The 24,720-nt window shown below is 55.0% G+C and overlaps 1 protein-coding gene across 4 annotated transcripts in view; it reads right to left on the reverse strand.

Annotated features, from left to right (window-relative positions):
• Nucleotides 1–24,720, reverse strand: part of CDH22 (cadherin 22) — an 88,675-nt gene that overhangs the window by 43,432 nt on the left and 20,523 nt on the right. For 3 of the 4 annotated variants that reach the window (XM_074604936.1, XM_074604937.1, XM_074604938.1), the window contains exons 2-4: nucleotides 15,899–16,868; nucleotides 10,503–10,797; nucleotides 244–363 (exon numbers count right to left, since the gene is read on the reverse strand). In XM_074604936.1, the coding sequence (XP_074461037.1) occupies nucleotides 244–363; nucleotides 10,503–10,797; nucleotides 15,899–16,123 (640 nt within the window). In that variant the 5' untranslated portion in view covers nucleotides 16,124–16,868. Of the gene's footprint in view, nucleotides 1–243; nucleotides 364–2,784; nucleotides 3,452–10,502; nucleotides 10,798–15,898; nucleotides 16,869–24,720 lie in introns of those variants that run through there. The other variant, XM_074604939.1, reaches the window with a different exon arrangement.

Here is a 24,720-nt window from a genome sequence, read left to right on the forward strand (position 1 = left end):
CAGAGCGCACAGAGGAGCTGCGGCCGGTGCAGGCGCAGGCAGGGCACGCTGGGCTGGCAGCTGCAGGTCTTGCTCCACGGTGCTGCGAGCACTGCAGGGAGCCGGGCAGCATCCTCCTCTCCAACACCCAGCAACGCCCGTGGCACGGGGACCCCAGCACCAGACAGATGCAGGACGCGCAGCCACGACCTGGTCCCCTGATGTCCCACAGAGAGGGTCCCAGCCCAGCTGGGTGCTGCTCACCTGTTTTACTGTCCACAGTGAAGTGCTGCTCGCCCTCCAGCACGCTGTAGACTACCCGGGCACTGCTCCCGTACGTGGGGTCATCAGCATCAGACGCCATCACCTGCATCACAGAGGTGCCTGCAGCAGGGACAAGGAGGAAAACAAAAAGTCAGGGAGGAGGCGAGAAGAGCAACACAAACCTCAGGGCCGGGGGCTGGCAGAACAGGGGCCAACGCTGATCACTCGCACATGCTGATGGAAATGAAAAGAGTAGGGTGCAAATGCAGCATTGCCTCCCCACAAAGTCCTGAGAGCCAGGACTCCAGATCCTGCTGCAAATTTTGTCCTGCAGAGCAGCAGGAGGGATCAGGCCTTGGGCCACCTCGGGGCTGCTGTGTAGGCAGGAGCTGCTCTGCAGGACATCACTGGTCTGAACAGCTGGGAGCTTTTCTCCCAGCAGACTTCTGCTGGAGCGTCTGGGAAGGAGCTGGGGATGAGATGTCACTACCACAGCTGCCCCTTTCCCATCACCACCACCACACAGTCACCTCCAGCCAGGGTCTGACCCACAATGCAGCAGACAGACCTGCAAAGGGACGACAGCCATGGAAGAGAAAAGGCTTTTTGCTTGCCCAGAGCCAGACGCAGCATCACGTCCTCATGCTCTACACGTAGCAGGGCAGGAGGACTATAAATTGGATAAAAGTCCATCAAATGTCTGCAATTAAGTTATTGATTTTCAACGCTGCCTCATTAAACTGGGTGCTTCACTCCAACTGTCCCTGTGATGGCTTTAATTTGACATCATGTTCAATTTGACAAAAGCAGGACCCAGGACATGAGAACGGGCCCGAGAGCAAAGGGGTTGAGATCTACAGAGACAACAGAAGGGAGGAAGGAGGGGAAACCTAATCCTACCTACAGACGCCTCTGAGAAAGGAGACAGTGTGGCCAAAGACCTGCGAGGACAGGCTACCCAGTTCCACCTCCAGCACCAGACTTAGAGCATCCCTGCCCTGCAGGTCAAGCACTGACACCAGTCACCTCTCTGGTGGGATGAGGTGCAGGACAGGCAGAAGAGCCCTGAGCTGCTCATAGGAAAGATCAAACCAACTGGGAAACTCCCTGCTGCAAGATACTACCAGGGCCAAGAGCCGACAAGGCTGGCAGAGGAGCTGGAAATTTATAACGGAGAAGATCCCCCAGCAAAGATTGCAGTTAAAAGGCAGGTTTTGCTCCAGAGGTGACTCCAGGGCACAAGACCAGCCCAAACTGAAGGGGCCAGGAGAGAGCATTTCACAGCTCACACTGCTACGTCCAGCAGCTCCGCTCTGCCTCATGCACCTCTTAGGGCTGCTGTGCCACCAGCTGAGGACCAGAGGTACCACACTCTGGTCCAGGAACCCTTCTGTTCTGCAGAGCATCCATCCATACACTGCAAAGACAATCTCACAGGATGATCTTGGCTAGACCCATGTCATGAATAACCCAGAGCCAGGCTTACTACTAGTCATCAGCATCTGAGTCTAGACCCATTACATTCCCAAACACCAGAGGTACGCACAAAGTCAGAGACAGCCTCTGCTCCCATGACACAGCGGGCAGAAACGGAGCTGGAACCATCCAGATGGAGGATGAGGAGCTCCAGGCCCTGATGTCTTCCTCTTCCCTTGTCAGGAGACCACAAGCCCACAGTTTGCAGGCAATCCAGGCAGCTTCTGCACCAGCCCAGCCTGGACTTGGGCAGGAGCCGAGACAGTGGAGATAGCAATGCTGCTGCGAGCAGCTGGGATGCACACGCTCCCCCCTAGCCCAGTTCACGTCTGATCTCCTGGAAAGGGTGTTCACTAGAAGAAAATGAGCAGTTACCATGGTTGCTTTTCATTCTCCCTGGCATCTTCTCAGAGCTGCAGCTCTGCTGATAACATGAGAATCCCCCTCATCCGTCTTCAGCAGCAGGCTACTTTGAGTCGACATATTTATGCTTTGCTGTCTCCGGTGAAGTTATGGCGCATCCCTGCCAGGCACGTCCAGATTACACCGCAGCAACACTAGCTCCCTGCCTTGCAAACAACTGTTCAAGAAATACTATTGCTGCATTTCCTTGAAAGGGTCTGTCCTGCCTCCCTCCTCCTCCCCCTGCCTGCCATCACACAACTCTTTCAGCAGGTATGAGCCAAGGCAGATCACCCCCACGCCAAGAACCACTTGCTCTTGCCCAGGCCCCCCAGAGGCAAAGGGTGAGGAGATCCGAAACTCACCCACACGCACGCAGGCCCAGAGTTATTTGCCTGCACTTGCCCCGTATGCGGTACAGCCTGCGTCATGACTGCATGCATGCAGATGGAGCAAGTGCCCCAAGGACCATGCCACAACCCTCTCTATCCCAGCCATCTCAGCACTGTCACCCACCCAATGATCATTAAAGAGGAGGGGTAGCCACTAAAAGTTTGCATCTCATGCTGCTTCTCTCCAGATGCACTCACTCAATTGTATAATTCACCTCTTAATCCATCCCTACCAGACAAAGAGCTATATTCGTTGTGTTCCAGTATTTACCTGAACACTGCAAAACTGCATCAGTGCCAGAGTCCAACAGGAAGGCAGGATCCGTGCCCATCCAGAGGTGCATTTTGGTTCTCCATTTTAAGCCATGCTCTGGACAAGCCAAGCATGTTGCTGCTCTCAGTTTTCCAGTGCCAGCACAGAAGGCTCCTGGCCACGGGGCTGCCTCGGGCTCTTGGGCACTTCCAAGCTGGAGCAACAGGGCTGCGGAGCAGCAGATCCAGGCTGCCGGGTCCCAGGCGTGAGCCCCGTGTTTGGGACCAGCCCTTTCCACTCCAGTGGAAGGGGAAACCAAGCAGCATGAGGAGCATTGCAGCAAGGCACCTTCAGCTCAGAGACAGCTGGATGATGCTGAAAGCCAGCGATCCTGAAGGTGATGAAGGCTCCATCCTTCCCCACCTGCTCTCATGGCATCTCATTAAGAGACAAGCAACAACAGGCAGGTAGGGAACATGAACCCCGCTTTGTGCCTTAACTTCTAGTCTGTGAAGATGCAATGCAGCCTGCTCAAGGTCACTCATAGGATATCTAGGAGTCCAACTTTCCAGCAGCCTCTCTTAACCCCCACACTTATCCCTTTTCCACCCTTCCCTCCCACTCTCCTTCAATATGAAGGACAAACATCTGGAATTCCGGTTTAGCCTGATCCTCTCCTTCCTGCAGAGACAAGCCTAGGAACGCTGCCTCCCACCCCAGCTCTGATATTACTCCCTGCTCTCCAAGCACAGCACTGCCCACAGCAAGTACAGCGAGTACGACTTTTATTTAGTTTTCTGGCATGTGCCTTAGCCATAAAAGATGCAATAAATAACACCTAAATATCCATCACGTACGGTATAACCCACCTCCCATAACCAGGAAGCCTCAACTCATATCCAGAGTGATAATTAGACATGCAAAATGAGATAAAGACCTTGTTTCTTCCCTGGCTAGCTCACCCGACAACTGGAGGAAACCAACAATTTTACATAAGAATTAATGAGTCAGAGTCCATCTCCTGCTCTTCTGCTGCAGAGGTGCGATCTGGCACAGCAGATCAAACAAACTCTGTTTCCCCCCAGAGGGAAGCGGGGCCAAGACTCTGACTTCCAGAGCAATCCTCCCACACAGCCCGCACCGGCGCCGCAGGAGGGGACACAGACCCTGGCCACCAGCCATCCCCCGGCTCCACAGGCCCTGCCTGGGCTGTCCCCGTTCCACACCCTGAGCCGACCTGGAGACGTGCCAGGGACATCAGCCAGCCCTTGACTCCGCAGGGCAGGAAGATTAATCCCATCTCTGCTGCGCCCAGCTGGGATCAGCAGCGCAGAGAGGGGCTGCCAGCACCAAAGGGTGCCTGACGGTGTCCCCTGGGAGCTGGTGGGATGAAGGAGCCGTTTCTCCGCTGCAGCCATGAGCGTCTTCGCCCAGCTGCCCCGGCACAGCACCCTGCCAGGCAGAGCGGTCCTTGAGCCCTGGCTGGCGTGGATGGGGCTCCGCAGGTCCCGGGTTCTGTGCAGCACCTTTGAAATACTAACACAGACCTGTCCTAGCATCAATCACCACCATCCCTGCGGGATCCAGAGCCTCTGCGGCCAGTTTCAGCCATCCGGGGAGGTGCCATCCGTCTGCGCGCAGAAGGATAATGGCTCCAGACCACTTACTATGCCACTCACTCCAAACACGTTTAGCTAAAATAAATGTCGACAGGCAAACTCCAAACACATCCAGGAGTAAAGAGGCCCTGCACTGAATCCACAAGCAAGCCGACGGGACCTGTCACTTCCCCAGGGACAGAAGTGCAGCCAGGATCCAGGCCTGCAGAGAGGCAAACAGCAGGAAAAGCCAACACTTGTTAAATTTGACTGTCCCTCCTCATGGCAGCCTTCACCCCTTCTCTGGTGCAGGCAGGAGCCTCCAGCCGCTCTCCAGACCAGCTCTGGGGCTGCAATCTCACCTCCAGCTGGGGCTGAGCCCAAAGGACAACCCTCTCCCCGTGCTTAGAGCATCTTTCTGTGCAGACGCGGTCAGCTCCGGGGCAGCACATGGTCCCCTCAGCCCTGCAGAATATAAAGGACCCCAAAAGGAGTGCTTTGTCATGCAAAGCCACAGGCCCTGGCCCGATGCCAGGGTGCAGCACTCCCATCGCAGGGACCTGGCTGCCGTGGGCAGCTGAGATTTTTATAAGTGATGCAATTTACAGCTTTTCTCTTGCCCCAAGACACGTGGTGGCTGATGCACCCCAGAAGCAAGCAGGCAGGACATCAGGGAAGTAAATAAACCAGCGGAGCTTAAAAATTACTGGAGCAGAAGTGACTTCCTTGCAATCTCAGGAACATCCTTACTTGGTAGGAAGCCAAATCCGACCCAGAGGAGATTCACTGCAGAGCCCTCGTGTCCCCCAGGACGAGCCCGAGGGAGCTAACCTGGCTGTGGTGGAATCGCTCAGACATACAACTACGGAAACATCCTTTGGGGTGTCTGGCCAGAAGGCACCCCAGCCCCTGGCACCAAGCAGATAAACGTGGTGTCTCGGGGAGCAAACCAAAGCATTAAATCAAGGGGGAACACGTTCCCGGAGGGGCTTAGCACATGCAGAGGGGATGTAGCAGATGCTCAGATGTGCAGGGCAGAGAGCTCAGAGCTTGCGCCATGACTAACAGCGCAGTGTGAAGGTGCAGCCCCACTGAGGACCAAGCAGCAGGGCAAGCCCCAGCAGCTTCCAGATGCACACAAGTGTTTTAAGCACTTTCTTATCAGGGGAAAATAAAAAAAAAAAAAAATCAGACTGCCTGCAAGTGTTCTGGCTGCATGTTAAACAAAGTATTTTTCTCTGCTTCCAGCATGGAGATTAAACCATTTCTCTTCACAATAATCACTTCTGCATTCAGCCAGCTTTGTGCTAGAGTCAGGGCTTGACCCCAAGTTCCTGTCTGTACAGCCAAATCATCTCTAATCTTGACTTGGTGCTACACAGAGAAATAAGGAGAGCAAGATGCAGCAAAGGAGGAGCGATGTTCTGATGAAAGGATGCACATTTCCTAGCGTGTCCCTCATGCCAGGCTCTTCATGCTCCCCAAACAGCACAGAAGCCAGCTCTGGGTGGCAACACCCGCTCTGTGCCACCCGCAGAGCTGTCTCGCAGAAGGCAGCGAGTGCTGGGTTTGGGCTCGTGCCCGTGTGCGGCAGACAGCTGTTCGGCAGACCCCAGGGAGCTCAGGAAGGGAGCCCAAGACACAGCTAATTTTAGCATCTCCTGTTACAAGGTGAAGCTCCTGCAGTTCCCAGGCACTTGGCTGGGTCCCATCCTACCTTCTTCTGCAGCTCCAGGTCTCTTGCTTTGGTACTAAACCCTGCTCGACTCAAATTCGGGAGTGATCCGCACTGGGGTACCCAGGCAGATGCCAGCACAGAGCATCTGCAAGCTCTTAGCCCACAGCTTCTCCTTGAGGTGACAGGACAGCAGGGGGTTTGCAGCTCAGGCCCCATCCTGCAGACACACCGGTCCTTGGCTAGCCCAGGCTGGGGGCTGAGCAGGGAGAGCCCCCTGCCCCTCTCGACTCCAGCTGCCTTCCCTGCCAGCCTCACCCAGCACCAGGTCAAACCTGCCCCCCGACAGCCGCACCCCACGGCTCCGTGCCCCGCTGTCCGCAAAACGGTCCTCGGCAGCTGAGCTAGTTCTGATGCCCCAGCAGCCCCGAGCAGATGAGGTTTCCGGAGACGAGCCAGGTGAAGCCTGCTCTTGCAGCTGGTCCTGCCATGCCAAGGGAGCCCAGGTAAAACTGCCATTTTGGATGTGCTTCCTCCAAGCGCAGGAGCTCAGTGCCAGCCTCAGGTCTGCGCTCTGTGTGGAGAAAACACTGACTTCTCCAGGGGCACACGCTCAGCCTGGCTCCATGGGCCGAGGTTAGCTCCGAGCACCACCTCTGTCCCCTGCAAATCCCAAACTCTGGCCTTACCTTCCTGACCATCTTGCATCTGCCACTTTTGATCCATCGGATAGCAATAGCAACCCCTTTTCCTTTCCCTTTGCAGAGGTTTAGAGTGAGTCTGGATGAGTTCATGGAAGACAGACAGTGGAGGTGACTAAACCCAGGGAAACCACCCACAGCTGCAGAAATCCCCACGCTGAAACTGGTTGTTGGCTGGGAGAGTATTAAGAGGAGCATCACACATGCTGCGTGTGCTGTTCCTCCTCCTCAAGCATCCACTTTGGCCACTGTCAGGACAAAATTCTGGATCAGAGAGGCCTTTAGTCCACCCTGACTTAGCGTTATCGCCTCCAGCAGCACGTTATGCTGTCGCTACCAAAAGGTGCTGCCCCGGCCCCAGCACGGAGCAAGGGGCAGGTGTGCTGCAAAGCACTCCCAGCTACTCTGTGAGAGTTCATGCAGTTCTCTCATTTGTTATTCCCTCTTAGACACTAGGAAATCAAATGACTTTCCCTCCCAATTAGTACTCCTTCATTATGCAAATAATGTCCTTTGATCTGCTCCTGCTGTCAGAGAGCGGATCTGACCGTATTTGTTTTATTCCTCTTTATGCCCCAGGAAGGTACCCACCTCTGGGAGCTGGGACTATGCTTTTGGCAGGGAATGGGGAGCTGCAGCCGATAGCTGCCATGAGCGAGAAGAAAAACCACCCACTCGGGCAGCCCCAAGCACAAACGCCAGCGAGGTCTGGGAAGGCAGGAGCGTGAGAGGAGGAAAAAAGGGGGTCACCCTTTGCTTTTCAGGCTGGTCCACAGAGCAGAGGCTGTCAGAGCAGCAGAGATGGGGAATGAACAGGTCCCCACAAACAGGCTCCAAGCTGGAGAGCATCCCTGCCCCCTGGGGTGGTCCCATCCCAGCCCCTTCCCCAGCAGAGAGCACAGCTGAACTGGTGATCCAGGAGAACATCTGCACCCAAATGGAGCCGAGACCAGGCATGTTCCCCAGCAGGTCCCCAGGGTCTGACCTTGATCTTGATGTATGAATAGCCAACCCAAGCTCTCCCCAGGCTGCCCAGCCTTCCTACCCTGACTTGGCCAGCACAAAGCATCACCTCCTTCCACATTCAGGAAGGCAGCAAGGCATGCTCCCCATTCACTCTTATGAAAATACCCCTCAGGTCTAGGGGAGATCATCTGTCCAGCTCAGAGACATCACTACCAATACCAACCACAAAAAACAAGCCATGACAACAGCTGAGCCAAGCCTTGCTGCCACAAAAGGAGCACTCCCACGCAAACAGGGCCTGGCAGGGTTTTTCCCACAAGAAAATCCTGAACTTTACCGCCCTGGCCCAGGCAGAATCTCATGTCCTGCATCCCCAGCCCTTCCTACAGCAGCTGGAGCTGAACTTCACACACCGGGTCCGTGACCAGCCCCATCTCCCTCTGTGTCCACACCAGGGCTACGGTGGAGGAGCAGGGCAGCTGCTGAACACCAAGAGGGTGGAGGAGAAAGCTACTTTTCAGACTTGCTTGTTTATGCTTTCACAGGACGTCCTTTGTGCTACCTGTTCCTGGCCAAAGCACTGGTAAGCTGCAGCAGAACCAGGAGGGAGATGGGGACTTGCAGCAGCAGCATGTGGGTACCCTCCAGCCCTGCGTTCACACCGCAGGGCACCCATGTCGCAGCACCACTTGAAGATGCCGTGTGAAGCTCTCCCTGCCCTGTTAGCTGGGCCATCTCCAGGGCTCGGCTGCTGCAGAGAAGACCTTACGCTCCCCAGGGCATGGCCAGGCTACAGAAAAGCTCCAAGATTGTCTCGGGCAGACAGACATCAGCCCGGTAAGCAGAACAGGCGCTTGGCTCCAGCTCCCTGCTCTGCGCATGCAGCTTGGAAGCACAGCCCACGCCGTTCACAGCACTCCTCTTTACTTTTAACTTCTGAGTGTTTTAATTTGCAGGAATCGCCTCCTTTCATGTTGTGAAACCGTGTTTCTTTCTCCCTCTGATCTCCAATTTCGCATAGAAACTGTCTCCTTTGATATGTCTTGTTCACATCAGTCTGATCAGGCAGCTCCATAATTGTTAGTGATTTTCAAAGAACTGGGATCCTTGTCTAATACTCAGAGTTGAGAATTCCTTCCTTTTTAAATGTTGTTCAAGCAAAATAGATTAAATTAATTTCTTTCTTCCCTTTGGGAACAGGATGCCTCCTGCTTTGCTGCCCACATGCTGCCTTTCATTTCTCCAGGAGCACACGGCTGTAGTTCAAGAGATCACTCTGACTCGGGAGAGGATTTGTGCAGGTAAGTGGAAGAGGAAGGAGAGCTTGGGGTGACTCAGGAGAGCTTGTTCTCCATCCGTCAACAGAAATCCAGGCAGCAGCAGCTCCTCTGGTATGGGCAATTCCTGCACATCTGTACCTGCTGGAGGCCGTGCACCGCTCTCACAATACGCTGCACGTTAACCATGGAGGGACAGCGCTGTCCTGAGGCAGCGCAGACCCAAGCACCATCCCCTGCATTTGGCTTCCAGGATGCCTCTTCAGCCAGACCTTCCTGCACAAGCGGGGCCCGGCGGTTCCCCAACCTGCCGAGCCCCTCGTGCAGCTCAGCCCTGGACCCCCAGCCGCTCTCCCTCCCGGAGCTCACTGCCTTCTCCTGGCACCGTCACTCTCCCCGCTGCCGACTCATCCCTTGCTGACAGTGTTGGGGACCTGCCTCATCTTTGATGTCAGTCAGTCTTTTGCAGGCTGGCTTCTACCTGGACGCAGCCTTTGGAGAACAGTGATTTATCATTGCCTGCCCGCAGCGCACGCTGGCACATGCAGTCTGCCACACGCTCTGGCTAGTCAATGGGGGATAACAGATAGCCCGACGTGGACAGGGAATGGTGTGACGTTCTGGGCACCGCAGCAAGCCAGCCGCTCCGCCTGGACTCCAGCCGTGCTCAGCAGCACGAGAACCCACCGTCGGGGCCGGCACAGGGGGCAAGGGCAGCAGTACTGCAGTTCATGCGTCACCTCCCTCTACCCTCCCGACGCTCAGGGGAGCACAAAGCTCTCTGCCCTCCTCCGCCATCCCTGGGGGATGGACTCATGCAGCCTCGTGGCGCACGTCCCAGCAAGGCTGATTGCCAGTGGACTTGAGATGCCTAGTGGGAAGGGGATGGGCAGGCTAACGGTAACACGGGGAAGGCACACTCCTGTCACAGGGGACGTGAATTCCCTGATCTCAGCCAAGGCCTGGCCTCTCAGAGGAAGGCTAGAGGGTGAGAGGGCTCGGCAACCCCATGGGGATGCATAAAGGGGTGGCTGGGCAGCCGCGGGGCTCTGGAGAGCAGCAAAGCAGCACACAGAGGATGGCCCAGGGCACGGGCAGGCAGAGGAGGAGAAACCCCACTCAGGTTAATCTGAGCCACAGGCAGCCATGAGCCCCTCGGCATGCAAGGGCTCAGTCCATCCATCCCCCCCGGTCCCTCCCAGCATTTGGGAGCGAGGGGGCTGTGCAAAACCAGGGTCAAGGCACAGCAGGCAGCTGGCACTGCCACAACCTGTCTCCAGGGCACAGCTTAGGGCTGAGACTGAGCGCTCAGCCACAGGCTGGCAATCAGCTCAGAGGATTTATTCACTTGTTTTCCTTAAGCCACCTTATTTATTTTTCCCTTTTGGCTCCCTAGCTCCGCTCTCAGCTGGAATCCCTGGGATTTGCAGGCGGTTTTGCGGGGTACAGCGAGCTCAAGGTTTGATAAGAGAGGGGCGCAGGTTTTCCCACCCCACCTCCTCCCACCCAGGAGACCTACCGATGGGGGACAGCTCTGCCACACTGCCGATGTAGGGCCCCTCCAGGAAGCGTGGCTCGCTGTCGTTGATGTCCTGCACCTTGATGATGAACTCGGACTCAGGCTCCAGCAGCTGGTCCGTCTGCCGGTCGCGGGCCTGAGCCCGCAGGGTGTAGAAGGTTTTCTGCTCCCGGTCCAGGCGTTCAGTGGCGTGGATGTCACCTGTGATCTCGTCGATGAGGAAGATTGTCCCTGCGCCCTCCCCGGAGATAGTGTACTTGATGGAGCCGTCCCCCTCATCTGAGTCCGAGTGGATCTGCCAGGGAGAGAGGGAGAGGGGTGGGAGCAGGCTGGGGCCATGCTCATGCCCCCGCGTCCAAGACCGCATGGCTGTGAAGCCCCTGGTGCAAGGTGCCCACGGTCCCTGCATGATGCCCGTCTGCTCCCTCTGCTGCTGCTGGACCGGAGAGCAGGACAGAGCACCACCAAACAACGCCTGTGCATGCAGGAAGGCCCCATAAACTTGAACTTCAGACCTGCCTCTGCCACCGTACGCTCAGCAGATCACAAATCCTGCCAGTACCCACCCACACCACAAACCGAGGGCCAAACCCCACCACTGCAAGGGGTTAGGAGATGCTGGAAAAGGGAAAGACAACTCATCAGCACACCAAAAAAAAAAAAATAAAAAGGCTTCCCTGTGGGCAAGGACCCAGGACCCTGGCAGTGCAGGATCACCTCTCCCAAGCTGCAGAGCAGACCAGGGTGTAAAGGCAGCTCACCAGCATCTGTCCCCATCCACCCAAAGCCCACGCTCATCTGCCAGCTCTGCTCCAGCCACCGCCACACTCCCGTTTCCAGGCAGTCGGTGCTGACAAATCTCCCTGGCTGAGAGCTCACGCACTCACTGCACATCTGTATTGGCTTCATGTGGCAAGAACGCAGGGGGGTGTCAACCCCTTACAACATCACACCCACAGCCCCCACCTGAGCAAAGCCCGTGGGAGAATGTGGCAAATTAGGCTTGTGTTCAGGATGAAAAACAGACCCTGGGGAAGATGCTTTTGTAGCCAATTCCTGCTTCATTTTCTAATTAAGACAACATTTGAAATTAGGAAAAGAAAGGGTAAACAGCAGCTCCCCACAGACCAGGAGCTGACTGGAATCCAGGCCAGACGTCCAGAGATAATTTTATTGGTGGCATTAAACTGAGTTATGAGGTTTTTACAATCCAGCCACTTATGAGAAATCTATTAACAGTAACTGGACAGGCAGAATGCATCTTGACAGAGAGCAGCATGGGCATTAATTGGGACAATCCATAATGGGACAGGCCCCCGGAAAGGTTTCATCAGCTGCTTTCATTTGCTTCCTACAATTTCTGCTTAGAATCAGCAAAGCCGCCTCACCCCCCCCCCCCCAAAAAAAAGAGAAAGAAAAAAGCCGTCCATTAATCGGCTAATGAAATATGAAAATGTTTATGGGCCATTCAATCTTCCAAACTGCAGTTCTATAATCCACCTTTCAGACACACAGCTCTACCAGCAAGAATTTATACCAGAGCTGCCTCTTTTTTATGACGCCTTCATTATATTTGTCTTGTTAGATACAGTTTATATATTTATTTCATGAGTGAGGGGCCCACGCCTTAGACAATTCAATGCATTTTACACAACATTCCCATATCACTGCCCATGCTGAAACATCTCCCAAGGCTTGCCAAGGGAAGGAGACCTGCGCTCGGGGCTGAGAGCCCAGCGGCGCGCTGGGACCGCCGTGGCTTGGCCACAGACCTGCTGGGGCAGCACCTCTCAGAGCAAGTGCCTGCAGGGATGTTCTGCCTGGCTCTGCAGGAGCATCCTGCCCTGGCGGTCCTGCCCCAGCCCTCCCTGCTGGCGAGCTTGCTGCCCCCTCCGCTTTATCATCCTCTCCCATCCTTTCCAAGGCCAGGCTGGACGGGGCTTTGAGCAGCCTGGTCTGGTGGGAGGTGTCCCTGCCCAGGGCAGGGTGTTGGAACTGGATGATCTTTAAGGTCCCTTCCAACCCAAACCAGTCTATGATTCTAGTGTTCACTGCTACCCTGCTAGAGATCAAGCTTTTCAGAAAGAAAAAAGGTGCACCTGGTCTGTACAGAGCGGGTAACAGAAACCTGCAATTTTCCGCTGAACACCAGGCTCATGATTAATAATTAGGCCAGAGGTAAACCACCCAGCACCTCTTCCCAGAACCACACTGAGCTCTCAGCACATCCTCTTTACATATTTGCTCATCGCTGACTGCTCGGAGCAGGCACCAGCATCCCTGCAAACTAGAACGCTAGGAAGAAAAATGGAGCCTGGGCTCAAGGGGCTGCAGTGATTGATTTACAAGGGAAGATTAAAAGAGCTAAATCTGTGCTGCTTGACTAAACAACAACTAATGGGGGAGGGCCGGATAACAGAGTACAGACATCTGAGGGGAGATGCCACAGGCCCAGACCACATCCCAGGGATGCTTCTCCTGCCAAGCCTTGCCGGTACAGCGGGAAGGCTCAGGGAGCACCAAGTTTTGGGGACATCCACCACTACTGGGCATGGCAGGAGAGCAAAATTGGGCAGCCCTGGCATGGCACAGACCCATGCTGTCCCCAGGACTCCCTCTGCACCTTCCCCCAAGCCCCCTCCAACTCAGCGCTGCACCCCAGGAGCAGAGGGAACCCTGCACTCAGCTCCTCCGGCCAAGGACTAGAGCATCCGCAACAGCTATTCGGAAGGTGGACAAAAGGCCGATCGGTTTGTTAAAGAGGAAAATAGTTTCCTTGTCCTAAAAGGCTACAGTCAGGATTTTTACGAAGCCATTAATTACTAGCTAATAATTAAGTCAAAATTAAATGTGCACATTCCTTATTAAAAGCGATTAAACAGAAAGCAAAAATACACAAATAAAAAATGACTCTGGGGCTGGGAAAGAAAGAAAATCAAATAAAAACTAGCCTGTAATAAAGGCGCACTCTGTTTGCTCCAACTCATAAACCCCGAGTTCATCAATTTTCTTTAAATATTAGCAACTTAATTAAATCTGCTTTTTTCCCTTTAATCCTCTCCTCTATCTAAAATAGATCTGTCCACACGCAGAAGTTTGTAACTAGTGCTGACCCCATAATTCTATTTAAAAAAACCCAAAGAAATCCACATCAAACTGACAGCAGCCTCAGGGGAAATTACAGTTCAGAAGAAGGATTAGCCAGAGAACCCAGATTTTATGGAAATGGTATCGGCCCTCCGAAAAGCACACGTAGGTGTGCAAGAGGCGTCCATGGAGGGCAAGCCCCAGCTACACTGCATGGAGCCGTGGGTCCCCCGTGGAGGAAGGCTCTGGGACGCGCAAGCTGTGCGCGGGGGGGACTGGCACCACTGCCCTGGGAAGCCGGGGCCCACCCCAGCCCTGGCATCCCCAGGTGGGCACCTCAGCTTCTCCCAACCCCAGGGAAAAACCCATCCCTGGGTTGCCTTCAGCCCTCCGGAGCAATGTTCACAGGGAACGGCTTGCGGCGCCGGCTGGCTGTTTGTTCTGAGCAGGGTGGGCGATGCAGTGACTGATGTGGAAAGGGGCTGTAAAATGGGTTAGTTGTAGGTTCCTGGGTTCGTTTTGGAGATGCGGCGGTTGCTAGGCTACCTCCGGAGCTTGACAGGGCCTGATGCTTCGAGTCGCTTCCCAGGGGAGCTGTGAATTAGCTGTAACTGCACCGAGCGCCGTGGCAGAGGAGTGCGCCTTTCGAGTGTCTGCTGAAATGGACACAAATCACCACTGAAATCCCAGCTGGCCCCTAGCCAAGAAGCCCATTTTCAAGCCTCCTCCAGACTCATAACCAGACAGCCGAGGCCATCAGACAGCCCCGCTGCGTGAGCTCTGGGGCATTTTCCTTTGGGGAGAGCCCCTGCTCCCCAACAGGGGCAGCCCTAGCTGGCTTGCAGCACCCTCCTCCGACTGGTCCCAACATCTGGCACTGCCTTCATCAATATAGAAGTAACACATCCTCCCGACACATGGAAGCCACAGGGCAGCTTCTCCACAGCTCCCAGAAAAGGACGAAGCCCAGCAACCGCAAGGCAAAATGCTCCTTCAGCCTCAGGATGCCAGGAGCAGAGGGACCAGAGGTCCATGTCCAGCCTCCCCATGCCCCAGGTGGTCACACACCAGAGAAGCAGCAAGTTCCCAAGGACAGACCCAGCAAGCTCCAGGTTTGCTGGCACTCCTCTCCGCAGGGCATGCAAGCAAGAGCAAGAGCCAGGACAACAGGAACAGCCACCCCCTTGGAGAGAAGGGAGACTACCAGAGGGAGACCAGGGCTTTTCCAGCACAAGGAGACCAGCATGCTCCAGTGACCACTATCACACCTTCTCACAGCAGAGCAGGATGCGCTGGTTACAAGCCTGAAACCTCCCACAGTGCCTCTCCCTGGAAGTTCATGGGTGCCACCACCTGTGCACAGACCAGCAAGGATCCAGCCCTGGGAGCAGCATAGTAACACAGTGCAGCTCCCAGGGGCACCCAAAGGACAGACATAGCTCCCGGCAAGCTCCAGGAGAGCTCTGTCACCAGTGCTGGCCCTCAGGGTCCCTCCAAGCCCTGGACACCCACACCAAGCACCTTCCACACCATGCTGTGCACGTCAGCCTGAGATCTGTAAATCCTGCAAGAACCTTGGTCTGGCCACAAACAAGAGCAGGATTGCCGCACCACTACTAGAGTGGGACATCTCTGCCAGCCCCAGTTTTTGGAGATAATTAGCTAGGAAACAGCTACTGTAGCCTGCAGGTCCAGGAGGTCCTTCCAGGACCAGGAAGGAGCCACAGGGAGAGGCCATGAAACAAAACCCAGCGCATGATCCCCATGCTGAAAGGGCTACGGGACCAGGGATGGACCATCTTCAGGAAGTCAGGGTTGCACCTACGGCAGCAACTGCTGGGGCAGGAGGGCCCTTGGTGCTACAGCAGCACTTCGGCTGCCAAGAAATTGCAGGGACCAGCATGAGCAGATGCCCGTCCTGCCAACCCAGCCCAGTCTACACATCTGCTCCAGCCCAGCATGTCCACCCACAGAGATGGGGCTGAGCCTTCCCCACTGCCCCCACAACGCCCAGAGCTGCACCCTTTCTTGCACCCACCCCAAACACCATGGGAACCCAGCACGCAACTGGGAGAACATAGATATGAATTTTGGTGTATTCCTGCCCCGGGGTTTCTGGAAGCACATCAACCTCACCAGCCCCCATCAGGGACCGCCTTCTGCCATCCCAGTCCACAGACCTAACCAGTTCCCTATAAGAAACCTTCATACAGGTCCTCTCTCTCCCCTGCCAGGCTTGACCGTGCTGCCAGCATGCCCCGGTCTGCCACCAGCTTGGTTACCCCCATGGAGACATAGGGCTACCTTACCTTCCCCACGTACAGCGGCTCCGTGCCTGTGTACTCCTCCACCACAAAGAACTGATTCCAGACCCAGCCACGCTTCACTCGCCCGCCAGCCAGCAGTGCGGGGTCCCCCGGCTGTCCGAGGCCAGGGCCCTCCACCGCCGTGTGCATGGCCCAGGCCCCCAGCTCCTGGATGGCGCAGAACAGCAGCAGCATGGTCCACGAGAAGCCCTGTAGACCCTTCGCCATTGCACTCTAGGAGGCTGCATGAGCAGTATCTTTTGGACGGGCAATTAGCATCCTTTAGGGAAGAGGAGAAGGAGGAAAGTCCACACTAGCAGCGTGGGGCTCATCAGTCAATGCAGAGCATCCCCATCCCCGCTGCATGCCGTGTCCTGCAGCTGGAGCACTCCTGTCCCAGCAGGCTGGAGTCACATCTGTGACAACAGACGTCCTGGACCTCCCACTGCTAACGCAGGGGCAGTCAGTGCTGGTGCCTTGCAGGCTGCTCCTGGGTCTCCAGAGAAGAGTCTGGCAGCTGGCATTTGTCCCCGGGGACAGAGCTGCGGGGCTCCGTGCTCGGCTGCCGCCGGTCTTGCTGGGGAGCGGGGTCCCGCACAGCCCGCTGCCCACCCTGCCAGCGGGCAGGGGGCTCCGCAGCCGCGTGCGGGGCACGGGCACCCGCCACCGTCATTCACAGGAAGCGAAGGGAAGCTTTTCCACGTACGGTTTCACAGAGAAGTTAACAGGATGAGCTGCTGTGGCCAATGTCTTGCCTGTCCCGTGGTGGCCCTGGACTACTGCGTCGGGGGTCCGGCAGCACAGGCGGCTGTGCCACATGTGCGGGTCACAAGCCCATTTGTAACTCCCATCTTCAGGGGGATGAGTTCCCAGCACCTGGCGAAGGGTCCTTTGCCCAGTTGATGCCGGTCGCTTCCATCCTCTGCTGGATCACACAGGGAGGTGCAGGGCAGCCGGCAGCATCCCCAGGAGCCTGCAAAAGGCCAAGGTGTCAGTGCTGGTGTGAGAGCCAGGCTCCGTGTTCCCCCCGCTCCATCCTCCCCCTGCAGCCTTAGTCAGCATCTCCCACCCTGCCTGGCCCCAGGTGTCCCACCATAAAGCCCAGCCCCACAGGTCCTGCTTTAGCAGGAAGGGAAGGTACCCAGGAAGGTACCCAGGAAGGGAAGGCAGCAAGCTGCAGAGCTCTCATCACCACGGACGTTTGCTCCAGCAGGGACTCCGAGACTGAGGAGCCCCAACTGTCAAGGGTCCCTCCTTACCACGCTGCCCTGGTTGCCGAGGGGAGCGAGGTCTGCTGCGCCATCGCTGCCCACGCTGGTGGGAGATGTGTAGGCAGCACCCCCAGCACCGCACAGGGCCAGACCACGCCAGTCCTGCACGCACGCACCAGGCGATGCCAGTGCCTGACAGGGGAGGTGCTGGCTGTCCGGCCACTGCCGCTAGTTTTCCCAGCATCTTGCTTCTGCAGCCATGGACTAGGAGGAAAGCATCTCTTCAAGGACTCACCATCTGTCTGACTTTAAAGCTAAGAGTTTAAGAAAGGGTGAGGTTCAAGACACCCACGTGGCACCAAGGATAAAGACATGAGACCTGTGGCCAAGGGCAGACTGCATCCAGTGAGCACCTGGGGAGAAGAGGCCGACCGGGAGATGGGTGTGCAGCATCCATCCCTGCCTGCACCAACACCCTGAGCTTCCACTAGAGCTCTGCGACACCAGCCACAGCCAGAACTACTCATGAAACATGCATATCTTCATTGGTTTGCAGAATTAATCTCCTGTCATCTGTTACTCTAAATGGGAGGGGGAAAGAGGATGAATGGAAAGGGGACAATCCTGGACTAGATAGTCATCGACTCCCCATAGAAGGGGAACTGGACTGTGCTCCAGAGTCCCCTGCGTGGTTCTGAATGGCCCTAGCAGTGATTCTGAACCCCAGCAGTTCAGAGCAGGGGTAGCTGGCAAGTATTTCCCTAGCTCTTCCTTGCCCTTGACATTCCCTTCGTGCGACCACACCAACGGGGCAGTTCCCCAAAGCACCCAGTGAGCTGCACTGATATTTCTGCATTTGCCTGACTGGACAAACACTGAGAAACACGGGGCATTAGTGCCAGGCATCCTTCCTCACTGCCTCTTCATGGTTCACAAGCGGTGGGTCATGCAATGTGCACAAATCTATTCACACACGACGGCTCGCACCCGTGTTCTATCCCATGCACAGCTAAGAGCACTCACACGCACTGGCGCTCTCCTTTGTCCATATGTGTGCCTCACTTGAGTGTACACACGTGTTTTCTCCTCCATGTACACATGCCATACTCCACACACACATACATGTCAGCTCTCACTCGTGGAAGCCCTGTGCTCCTCATGCTCCAAGGAGCAGAGGGTCTCCGGTGCATCTTTACATTAGCAATCACGGTACAGAAACACCAACATTCCTCCCCACCCCTCTTCCCTGCCAGATCGTTTGTTATTAAGACCTCTCCGCACCATGCACTGAAGGCTGTTGGCACCGGCATGACTTCCTCTTGCAGCCGGGCCTCCCCGTGCAAGAGCCATTCCTGCCCCTGCTCCTGAAGGGCCACCTACTCTTCCAATCCGGTGAGAACCCCTATCATCACACAGCAAAATATTTAACGTCGGAGACTATACCCAGGGAAGCGAGATGACCTGTAGACGGGTGACAGGCTGGGTTGTTCCTTCCCACTGTTAGAAGTCTCACAGAATGAAATAATTGCAGCCTTCGTCAATCAAACACAGATATAAAGGTCCCCGCTCTGGAGCGACAGAGCTGAGGCTGCCCCACCTGCAGCAGACTTCAGAGCAAGACATAAGAGGACACGTACAACAAACCTGTTTTATCACGCTTACACGGATATATAGAAGAATCATATAACAAGATGTAGCGTACCACTGCCACAACCAGCATCTCTCCAATTTCTCACGTCTGTGAAATTTGTGGCTATGTTGGAGTAAGTTCCCCAGACAGCGAGAGACAGCAATAAACCGAACAGCGCAAGGTGTGCCAGAGCAAGAGCTTCAGGCCAGCACCCAGGGCAAACAGCAGGTGTGGGAAGAACAACCCTATCCAGCACCTCTGCCCTGGCCACCCCACAGCACTCTTGTGGGCAACACCTCCAGATGTGTCCAAAGTCTGAGTACAAATGGGTTGTACCTGGTAAACGCAACTGCCAGAAAGAGAACTTAACAAGTAGTCCACCTGTATATCTTCTCAAGGACTATATTAAGCAGAGCCTTGGGGAGAGGCAGTCACCAGCTGCTCTCTTATGAAGAAAGGCTGAAGGATTTGGGTCTCTTCAGTCTGGAAGAAAGACGACTGAGGGGGGATTAAGTATAAATACTTAAAGGGTGGGTGTCAGGAGGATGGGGCCAGGCTCTTTTCAGTGGTGCCCAGGGACAGGACAAGAGGTAATGGGCACAAACTTGAATGTAGGAACTTCCACCTAAACACGAGGAGGAACTTCTTTGCTTTGAGGGTGGCAAAGCCCTGGCACAGGCTGCCCAGAGAGGGCGTGGACTCTCCAACTCTGGAGACATTCCAAACCCGCCTGGACACGTTCCTGTGCCACCTGCTCTGGGTGACCCTGCTCTGGCAGGGGTTGGACTAGATGGTCTCCAGAGGTCCATTCCAACCCTCACCATTCTGTGATTCTGTGCTGAAGTCTCCCACTCTTCCCGCCCTGACGCCCTCTCCTTGCCACCCAGGCTACCCCACGCTGGTTTATAAAGCCCTGCCAGAAGCCTGACAAGGCAGCAATGGTCAACTGCTCTCACTGCCAGAGAGCAGTTCTGCAGCCACTGAAGACCTCCTGAACGCGTGGAGAGGCTGAAGGCAAGCCAACCCAGCAGTGCAAATCCAGGCATTACAAGGAACATCAGCATCCAAGGGCAGGAAGGCGGCACGCTGCCCCGGCTGCCCCCAGCAGGCCTTGCTCAGGGCACACAGCTGGCAGACAGCACGGACGCTGGCTCTGGGAGGGCAGAAGGAGCCATCCCCCTTCCCCTCATCACACCATTTCACTCCTGAGTGGCATTTGCAAGCGGCCCATTTCCTCCATGACCCGACTGCTGGAGCCACACACAGGAGCCAGCCCCGTGGGCGCAGCGGGATGGCACCGCCACTCATTCGGAAACAGGCACTGCTGCCTTTTCTTTCAGCCTTGCCAGAGTTACAGCATATAAATGGAGGTAGCCACATCCTAAACGGTATCAATAAATGAGTAAAAGCAACAACTTAAATGCACGCGCAAAAGCAAGGCGGAGCACAGAGGAAGCGAGGGCAATAGATGTCGCAGTGGGTGAGCGCGGCTCCGGCAGAGCTGCTCCCCGGCTGGCGGACGAGCTGGCCCGCAGTTCCCAAGGCAACTTGCTCAGCCCTGTGGCATCGGAGCACGGCACAGAGCAGCGAGTGCCAGGGAGAGGAGAGTCCCGCTGAGCCTGCACGGGCTGGGCTGCCGTTGCTGTGGGAACCACAACCTTGTGTTTGGAGCCTCAGCCATTATGCCGCTTTCCACATTTAGCAGATTTCCCCGTCTTACCGCTACGTCTGAACTCATGTGGTTTGCTGGTGGCTGCCTCACGTGTCCGAAGTTCGGCTGCACTCAGCTGAGCTGTTGGCACGCTCTGCCTACGCGCAGCAATGCAGGTGGTGTGACAATTTGCCTCAAGGCACCTCTGAGACACTCAGGTCCCAGACTGCAAAGCCCATCTACACAACCCATTGCGAGCTCCAGCCCCCCAGAAACGCTGACCCAGAGACAAGTCTGTGGCAAGGCTCGTTGCCGCTAACTGGGTTCTTCCTCTCCACCCATAAAGTCTCAGCCTGCCTCTTTTCTGTCACAGCTTCAGGCCACAGCTAGGGTCAGCGTCACGTCTCTTCTCAGCGTGCAGACCTTTCTTTCTGGCTGTCACATCACAGACCGCGTCCAGAGGAAGCGGATCCAAGAGCCCCAAGTCCTGCTTGTGACCTTGCAGCTGCAGGATTCAAAGGACCCCAGGGCTACAGAGCACCACAGAAGGCCCCTGTGCACAAGAACCAAGACCAACACGACATTTATTTCTCCATGTTATTGAAGACCTTTCACCACCAGCTGGAAGTGCCACTTCTCTCTGCCACACGTGAGCAGCGGAGCCGTAAATAAGCAGAGAGAGCTGCTGCCGTCGCAGGCAGAGCCAGCCGCAGCACCGCATCCCAAGCGGGCGGCAGCGGGCGGCTGGCTGCAAGCGCAGGGCACGCAGGCAGCAGGCGCAGGGCGCACCAGGCAGGGTTCCACACACGCAGTGAAGCACCAAACCCTCACACCGCCCCAGGCCCAGGGCAGCGCCCTCTCTCTCCTGCTGCTCTGTCATCCCCGCTTCCCAATTATCAGCACAAACCGTCCCCCCCTCCCCCCCACCGCCGCCCCACAAGAGCTTGTGCAGTTTGTCGGCGTGTATTTGGCACAGCCATACTGTACATCATGTTGACAGCAGAAATTACATCCTGAGCTTATGTTTTACACTGTGCTCTGTCAGAACTCACCGCAGCCCAGTGATCAGGACAAATTGAATAGCATCCCGTCCGTGTCAATATTTATTTCATTTTACAAATGCAGGCTGATGCGGGGGAAAAGCAGGCAGGGGGAGGGGGGAAGACACAGGCAGGCACAGCACACAAAGATAGCACTGCCCAATACATCACAGCCCTACACCTCCAAACTCTACTATCGCCCAACACTGCTGCAGTCCCAGAGCCAGAGCAGCAGCATCCCAGGAGCCCAGGGAGGGGGGATCCCAACCAGAGGCCAGACAACCACCCTGGGACCTCACAGAATCCTCTAGGTTGGGAGGGACCTTTAAGATCGTTGAGTCCAACCGTCAACCTAACACTGTCAAAACCACCACATCTACCTGTCTTTTAAATATCTCCAGGGATGGTGATTCCACCACTTCCCTGGGCAGCCTGTTCCAATGTTTGATAGCCCTTTCAGTGAAGAATTTATTCCTATTATCCAACCTGAACCTCCCCTGGCGTAACTTGAGGCCATTTCCTCGTGCAGCGCTCCCCATGCCTGCAGCTCGATCGCAAGGGCTGCCACACCAGCACCGTTCCTCTGAGACAAGCCCTTACAAGCAGCAGAAAACGCAGAGTCCCCCAGCAGCCAGGAAAACTGCATCAGAGCAGAAGGAGAGCCCTCCCTCCTCAATGCCAGCTTGCCGCCTGAGCTAACGCAGGGCTGGATGCACTGCCTCGGCTCCTCAGCACCTCCCGGCAGAGTCACACAAACTGCCTGCACGAGCATCAGGACCGCTCCGTCTGTTGGGAATGGCCACGAGGATGCTGCATAAGCTGCTGGGGAGCGAGGCAAGAGTAAGGCACTGCCTGTGCTACCCTTGGGAAGGCAGAGCCACAGAATGAATACCAAGCACGAGACAGGAGCTCTCTAAAGCTTGGGCCTTCTCCTGCTTTTCCATGGCATGCCCACACCCCAAAGGATACAAGGAAACGGAAGCTGCAGCAGGAAGGTCAGGGACAACAGCTTAGTCCTGACCCCATGGTCCTGGGCATGGCCCTCATTGCTCAGTTTGCCATCTGCAGATGAGTTCAGACTGGGAGTATCAGTTACCCAGCTCCAGCCCTGTCACCCAACAAAGACAAGGAAGGAGCAGACAGCAGCACACCAGGGACGGTCTCCAGACTACCAGTTGCTTCCACCACTTGCTTGCGGAAGCCCAACCTCACAGCTGGAAAATTGGGAGCTTGTGGACTCTCATGTTGCTCCTCACACTGCTCTCCAGTGGCTTCCCAAGGGCAGAGCATGCAATGACAAAGGGGGCAGCCTCAGGTGGACCTTGCTGGGAGGCAGGGCAGCAAAAAAACTGCAATTAGTTCAGCAGCAATTCTTCTCCAGTGCTGCCTACAGTGCAGCATGTGGTGTGTAACCACGTCTCCTCCTGTTAAACAGAATTCAAATCCACTTAATGCTCCCTTTCCTGGGAAAAGGAACAGGCTGCCTAGAACATGCTTCCAGTATCTGTTGTATGGAGGTAATACAAGCATGGCAAAGCTGCTGCAAAGCTTTAAGACGGTTCATAATCTCCAGGCCTAGGGCTAAGACATGAACTCGGGCTCTCTGGAGCTCACTTCCTCTACTGGATATTGTAAGACAAGATGAGGCAAAGATACTTTTTTTGCTTTTACAAACTTCTCCTCGAAATCTAGAGACGAGGGAGGAGGCAGTCTTGCCAGACGTAAGATACTATCAACTCCAGAGTTGGCCACATGGCAAGCCTAATGCATTTAAACATCCAAGACCCCACACACTGCATCTGACAACGCACCTCAGTGCCACACCAACCCAGGACCACTGCACCAGGGCCAAGCACCCACCCACATCCCCATAGCTTCCTGCAGCTCCTTCCTAGCATCCAAGAGATATTTTACAATTACCGCTTTGGGCTGGACAATGGAATAGTCAGGGCATCCAGCCCTCAGCCCCACAGGGAGTGCTCTGTAGGTTTAAAACACTAGGGACCAACCTGGCTGCTGCTCCACTGCGGTACCCACTATGGTACCACAGGCACCATAAACAAGTGTCTTTGGCTGGAATACATTAACATGCATTGCTAATTCCATAAGAGACATCAGCACTGGTGAGAGCAAAGGTGTGGGATTCCGTCTTGATGTGAGTGGGTTTTTTTATGATCACAGCCACTGCACTGCAAAGTTCCCATTCCATAGCAGATGCCATCAGTGATGTGACATTGAAGGCCCGATGTTCAGATAAAACAAAGCTGGAGAATGTCTCAGAATACTGTGGCGCCACAGAAAACAACTGCAAGCGAGACAGGTTTTCACCACTGCAAGCTCTGGAACCGCCACGGCATCCCTCTGCTGAGACACGTTCTGCAGACGCTCTAACTCAGTCTCCTTTCCAGAATCTCGACACATTTTGCCAATCAAGCGAGATATTGATCTGGATGGCACACAGCACCACAGTTTGTACAAATGCTGGAGATAAGTGGCCAAGGGATTCAAAACTGTAGAGGCTTTTGAAGAGGATATTTAAACTGCTTTTATTTTTACTTATGCAGCGAAAGGCTCATGTAACCACAGTTACTGGCTGAACACATCCCAAGTGCAAGTCCAGACTGTGCAAAGCAATGTTTGATAGCAATCTGCCTTTCAGCAAGTCTGCAGCCCTGATACAGAGCACAGAAGACAGGCAGATAATGATAAAAATCAAGTTTTCTCACTAATGTCACCCTAGCCTCAGCTGTGACAACAGGGCAGAAAGCCCATTATACATAGTAAAAGTTTAGTCATGCTTGTTCTTGAAGTAGATCTCCAAGTTTCCTCTTTCTGTTTTCCTTGGAATTATTCTCCCAGCAGGGGACTTCTGCCTCTGCTTTTCTTCTCAGATAAACTTGCACACCGTCCAGGTAAAGTTGTTTTTCCGGAGGAACCTCTACCTACACAATGCTCAGCACTATATGACTAAACACCCATTTTCTCCCTTCTTTTTAAGTTGCTTTAAGTTTAATTATTGGCCTCTTTGATGCTGCCTTGAGAAATTCTAATAGAAGAGTGCAGCGACTGTCAGAGCAGGAGCTATTCACAACCTTTTGACTTCTCATGTTCAGTCACTTTCTGCTATCAGACACACCGGGAGGAACAGTATTTGTTAAAGCTCTCACACAAGCATTGTTTAGAAAAAAGTATTTTCAAAGTTCAGGAGATTTTATTTTTTTTCCCTCCAAATCTTCTTTGGTCCAAGTTTCAAAGAAATTTTAATTGCAAAGAAAATCTCAAAGTCTGCCTTA

The sequence above is a fragment of the Larus michahellis genome, chromosome 12, assembly GCF_964199755.1.
Source record: "Larus michahellis chromosome 12, bLarMic1.1, whole genome shotgun sequence".
Classification (NCBI taxonomy): domain Eukaryota; kingdom Metazoa; phylum Chordata; class Aves; order Charadriiformes; family Laridae; genus Larus; species Larus michahellis.